Raw genomic sequence first — 6,328 nt, forward strand, 5'->3', positions numbered from 1 at the left:
TTTATCAACACGTTTGGATACAAGCAGAATAATCAAAAATATTTTTAAGTGTTTTAAATATGCACAACTCAACACAATCATTCAAGCATACTACTTCAGGGCCTAAATTCTCAACCTGTACACTTAGTATAAGCTACTCATACCACTACTCACTGCTTCACCAGAATGGCTGTATATTTTCCCACCAAAAGTAGGGCTATTGCACCATACGTTTCATGATGTCTGTAAAGAAAAAAAATCATTGTCTTGGTTTATATTTCCTTAAAAAAACAAGTAAATCTATAAACTGTCTTAAGAATTTAGTGAAATATGAAGTTGTCTAAAGAAATCACCTGTTCTTGTTAATGCAACCTGCAAACACACACAAGTCAGTATTTGTAAAAGACCATTTCCAAAATACAACTAGCTACAATCTTTAATACCTTTAATTTATATCAGTGCCCAAAATATTGGGATCAGAAAGATTTTTCAGGACTTCAACGTGGTTTTATAACTTTAAAGATGTGAAGAATAGTAATGAACAGTTTAAAGATCCTTCTCATAGAAAGAAAACACACAGGTCTCATATGTCCCTTCAAAAGGCTCAGTGATAAAGAATCCGCCTGCCAAGCAGGAGACTTGAGTTCGATCCCTGGATCAGGAAGATCTCCTGGAGAAGGAAACAGCAACCCACTCCAGTATTCTTGTCTGGAGAATCCCATGGACAGAGAAGCCTGGTGAGGCAAAGAGTCAATCACAACTTACAGAAAGACTTCTTTTGTTTCAAGTATAGATTGAGAAGCCTAAGAAACTACAGGTTCAGAAGCTCTGGCTGAAGGCTTTTGTCCTCAGCAAGTTATCTTGCCTGGTTAAACTTTTCTATGTTTGGAATTACTCAAGTTGGAGGTGTGTTTAAGGGAGAGGCCCAGAAGTCAGCAGGCAGGCAAGAGATATCGTATCATTTCTACTGACCCAAAACAAGGCCCTTGGGGGCCTGTAGGGGGCTACAGTTGTCCCATCTGTTTACTCCTGAGGGAAAAGAACTATTTTTAAAATGTTATGGAAATGCATGCAAGGGGATGCAATTGGAAGAAACTCACAATGTGGAAAATTCTACCAAAAAGGCTATGAATTAACAAATAAACTGCAAGGGAATAAAAGTAATGGCAGGAGAACTACAGATGAAAACCTTAGGAAAGAAACTTAACCAATTGCAATGGATAAACTTTACTTGAATCCTGATTTGAACAAAACTTAGATGTTAATGTTGAGACGCTGACTGCATATATGATGATGTAAAGGAACTACTACCATATCAGATGTACAACAGTAGTACAGTTAAATTTTTAAAGCGCTTATCTTTTTAGAGATCTGTACCAAAATATTTATGGTAAAATGATATGTTTATGATTTGCTTGAAAATAACCCAGTGGAGGTGTGCGTATGATAAAACAAATCTGGCTAACAGGTGATATATGTCAGAGCAAGGAACATCCACTTACCATAATACCATGGATGTTCATTTACCATAAGAAAATTTAACAAATATTGTACAACCAATGATTATTCTGTCTAAAATAAGCATTAAGACAGTTTAGCTAGCAACCTGAAGGAATGCTTATTATATAATACTATATAATGGTAAATGAAGAAACAAACATACCAAAGTCAAAATTTCAAAAGCATAAGGTTAAGGAAGAAAAGACAATAGGAAAACCAAACTAAATTTGGGAGTTACTTGATTACTTTATCTGCTAGTTATTAGACTACTGTCATTAGACTTTGCTAATGAATTCAGCAGTAGACAGGGTTAATTTAAACTACCTAAGAGAGCCGAGGATAAAATAGTGGATAGGCCTAGAATAAACTAAATAATGCAAGCCTCAACTTAAAGCCATTCAGTTTCAAATAAATACTCCACTACACAAAATCTGTTTTAACTAGATATTCAAATATCCTCATTTTTAGGGTGACCATATTTTTTACTTGCCAAAGCAAGCTACTCTGAATAAAGAAAGGAGATTAACAATCAAACCAGGTACAGGAAACCAGGTACCTGTATAGGATGGTACAGGAAAACCAGACCACCTGGTCACCCTATTTAGGTCTATAAACTGAGGTGTAAAGTTTGTTTGCTTATTTGTGTGTAAAGTGAATCGCCTTAAGTCAAAATGAATTAGCCTCATAAAGACTAGAGACTGAATCCCAGACAGGCAAAGAAATTTGCCCAAAGTCAAGGTGTTAACTGGAGAGGCAGATGCTAAAGTCAGCACCCATGTACCCTGAAACTCTGTCCAGATCAATGTACCATTCAGCACCACTTTCTTTTCTTTAGGTTTTTTTTTTAATTACATGTGTCCTGCTCCTTTTCCACAAAAAGATTCTCTTCAAAAATGTCTTCTTCAATCAAATAACTCTAAAAATAAAGCAAAAAATAATTCAATGACAGGAAGGTAAAGAATGTCAAACAAATGCTTACAAAAAGCAAACTCTTGATCAATCCATATATATATAAAATCCTGTACTCTAGATCAGACACTCTTTCTACATGAACAACTCTTCCAACTTTAAAAGACATTTCTGTGCCACACATGTCAGAATAAAAAAATTAATAAAAGCATTAACTGGCCCATTGGAAGAAAAGCACACGTACAATGATGCACCTAGTAGCCTGCCAAATGTTAATTATTTTCTGATATCTCACTGAAGAGGCAAGAACCAAGGCCTCAGAGCTTACTACGTTCCAGTATACAGCTATGAAAATGGGGAGTCTCCAGAGCAGGTTCTATGGCTATGAGCTGATTAAAAATATCTGCCTGGAAAAAAGAGAAAAAAAAAGAAAGAAAAAAAATATCTGCCTGGCTCCAACATACACAACCTCTGTATTATCCCATATAGCTATTAACAGAAGGATAAGCATATATTTCAGAAACATGCACTTCTTTACTTACTACTTAACAGGAAATTTGCCAGCCCAACTGCCTTTCTAATATGAAATTAGAAAATGCACAGGCTTTATAATCATATCAACTACATCTGAATCTTTGCCATTTACAAGCTAAATAACCAGCCAAATTGATGGAATTTCCTCCCATATAAATGAAAAATACCCCCAGAATTACGAAGATTAAAGCATGAGGCTCAAAGTCTGTTACTTAACAGGTACTCAAAAAAAAAAAAACCAGGGAAGCTCTTGTCTTAATTTTTATATTGGAGTACAGTTGATTTGCAGTGTCGTGTTCATTTCGGGTGTAAAGCAAAGTGATTTAGTTATACATACACATGTCTATTTTTTTCTTTCATATTCTTTTCCCATATAGAGGAAGCTGGTATTCTCTCTACCTAAAGGTTTAGCTCAATGGCCAAATAGGAAACAACTTATTTTTATTTCTCTTTTGGTCATGTGGCCTTGTGGGATCCTAGTTCCCAGACCAAGGATGGAAACCAGGTCCAGGCAGTGAGACTGCAGAATCCCACCCACTGGAGAGTGAGGGAATTTCTGATACAAACTATTTTTAAAGCAACTGATGACTATACTCACAGTCTTGGTAAAATCTGTAAAGATTTCTCTCCTGGATCATCAGTTAACCCCAAAACTGCATTAAAGTATGCAATCAAAGTAAGCACAGATTACAAAATAACATTGGCAGATCTATTTTTCCAAATTATATTATGAAAGGATATTCAACTAATCAATCACTGATCCAATAATCCCTCAAAGAGCTACATTTTAAAAACTGTTTTATTTCCTCACCACTTCCATAATGTGTATGCCTCCCATGTAAGCTTCCAGGAGGGTCAGATTGTGTCTCATACATTTAGTATTCAGAATAGGTAGAAGGGTGCCTTACATAAATGTGCTCAATAAATATTTGTGGAATGAAAAGCTAATATGGTTCCCTTAATGGCTTTTAAAAAAATACTTTAATGACAGGATCTTTTAATTTCAAAACATTAAAATGTAAAAGGTTCATAACAAGAGCTACAAAAGAAGCTGCTGTTCATTAGAAGTACTGTAGGTAAAATAGAACTGCAATTTCCTATGAAAGAAAATTTAAAAAAATAAACAAAACACCTGGACAATGAGCACCTTAAAACAGGAAAGCACTATGGATTCCATTCCCAGACACAACTTACCTTTTTGGACCTTCCTTTTGCAGATTTGAAATCCAGATTCTCACACAATCACTGCCCTTCACTTCTGTTTGATTCAATAGCATACACACTACTGACCATACATTCTGTCTTGCTAATAAATACATCAGTAGAAAGCACACTGGTCTTATTCTGCTTTCTGTTTTATGAAAACCAAAGTGCAAAAGTCCTAACTCAAAATTCTTTATAAATAGAAAACTAAAAAAAATTTTTGAGAAGTGTTTGCGGTAATGGTAAAGGCTCCCATCTTTTCCCATACTTCTATTATGTATTTCTTCCCCAAACGAGGACGATTCTTGTGTCTTGATGGGAGGGCAAGCAGTTAAAAGTAAAACACACTAAAATAAGCCATATCTAAACAGGTGAGATGCCATCAGAGTGTGTGCTGTTGCAGGAAACAGAATGGAGAGCTATGAATGGGAGTCTCTGCACTTCATATCTGCAAAAGAAGAGAATAAAAAGGTTAACTTAATTCTAGACTCAGAACACAGTATCTTCACCTGTCTAAACCAAAGCCCCAAAACAACTTAATGTAAAAAACGAAAATGTGCTAAAGACGTTTATGGGTGAACTCAACCATTCAAACTGTATCCACAGTTTTAGAAGTTAGTGTTTGAACACTTTTATACCACATCATCTTGATATTAAAAGTTAAACAATAACGAAAATCCCATCTCTTCTTTAAACTTCTCTTAAAATTTATCATAATTACCCAAATGTGCTTCCGTATTGAACAGTTATATAGGGGGAATGAGTTCTAACATTAAGAATAACAATCAAAGGGCTCACTTTGAATAAATGCTCTTCCCTTTATAAGGAGTGACAGTTAACCTTTCCGGAACCCCAATGCACACACCCCTTTCTCCAACCTCATTAAAGATTAATTTCAGAACGCAGCAATGTCCCCCACCCTGTACCCCGTACTCTGCGAAAATCCTTCTGCGTTTTGCATTAACCCACCCGACTCAGTGTGGGTGAGCCAGTGTCAAGTGTGAAAGAAGGCTGGGACTGGGGGCGGGGTGGGGGGCGAGACCCGGGAGCCCCTCAAGCACTCGCGCCTCCCACCTGGCGGCACACCTGCCTCCAGGCGCCCACCTGGGGCAGGGATCGGCCCTTCGCGGCCCCGCGCGCCGGCCCCACTCAGCGCGCGCGCCACGCGCCGCGCGGTACCCGAGGGCGGCGCAGGCGGCGGGGCGCCTGAGAGGCGGGAGCCCGGTGTAAAGGGGCAGCCCGGGCTCGCTCCCTCCCCGGGGACCGAGCGGGCCGGGGCGTCCCGGGGGGCTGCTGGGGGCGGGCACGGTACCTTTTGGACAAATCCATGAGGACCCCGGAGAAGAGCTTCTCCCCGAGGCGGAACGACACGACAAGCGCGTCCTCAATGATGTGGTCCAGCGTGACCCGCACCTCCGAGCCGGGGATCAGTTGCGACACCGCGGAGTCCCCGCCTGCCGGCGGCACGAGAGCCGGGGCTGCTGGCTGGGGCAGCGGCGGTTCCTGGCGCTCCTCGGGAGCCGGGGGCTCCTCCGGCGGCGGTGCAGGAGAAGGTGGCAAGCTGGGCCCTTCCTGAGGCGCGGCTGCCGCCGGCTCCACTACTCGAGCGGGCAGCTTCTCCTCAGGCTCCAGCTCCAGCCCCGCCGCCTCCGGGCTGCGGGCGAGCTCCCCCGGCGGCGGTGGCGGCGGCGGGAGCGGCGGTTCGTCGGCCTGAGGAGAGGACTGCTGCCCGTCAGCCTCGCCGTCCGGCACAGATGCTTCAGTGGCCGTGACCGGGAGGGGGTCAGTGCCGGCCTCGCTGCCGGGGATGGGCTCCATCTCCGGCTCGGCCTCGCCGGCGCCCCCCTCCCCGGGGGACGCCGCAGTCGCTGCCGCCTCTGCAGCCACGGCCGCCATTTTCTTCCTGGCTTCTCCCTCCTCCAACTCGGGTTGTAGCGGCGGCGGCGGCAGCGCTGCTTGGTTCCCTAGGCCTTCCCCTCCCTCCAGCAAACAGTTTTGTCCCGCCCTTACCCCGATGCTCGTTATTGGCACCGCGCCATTGGTCCTGTCCTACACCCCTCCCGCACTTGTGACATTTCATTGGTCAGATGGGGACGTCTATCATTCAATCGGTCCAGCCTTCCCATACAGAGTAGGAACTTCTCATTGGCCAGACGAGTTGTCAAATGTCGAATCTTAGAGGAGAAGTGGGGGGGCGGGCTCA

At 42.4% G+C, this 6,328-nt stretch overlaps 1 protein-coding gene across 8 annotated transcripts in view; it reads right to left on the bottom strand.

Annotated features, from left to right (window-relative positions):
• PWWP2A (PWWP domain containing 2A) overlaps nt 1-6,094 on the bottom strand; it is a 39,715-nt gene extending 33,621 nt beyond the window's left edge. For 6 of the 8 annotated variants that reach the window (XR_009694220.1, XR_009694218.1, XR_009694219.1 and 3 more), the window contains exon 1: nt 5,438-6,094. Coding sequence is in view for 3 of the 8 variants with exons in the window: in XM_061151864.1 (XP_061007847.1) it covers nt 5,438-6,021 (584 nt within the window). In the remaining 5 variants the exon portion in view is untranslated. Of the gene's footprint in view, nt 1-3,520; nt 3,544-4,116; nt 4,435-5,437 lie in introns of those variants that run through there. The other 2 variants (XM_061151860.1, XM_061151863.1) reach the window with 2 other exon arrangements.
• Between the last annotated feature and the right edge of the window lie 234 nt (nt 6,095-6,328).

This window comes from Dama dama, chromosome 9 (genome assembly GCF_033118175.1).
Source record: "Dama dama isolate Ldn47 chromosome 9, ASM3311817v1, whole genome shotgun sequence".
Classification (NCBI taxonomy): domain Eukaryota; kingdom Metazoa; phylum Chordata; class Mammalia; order Artiodactyla; family Cervidae; genus Dama; species Dama dama.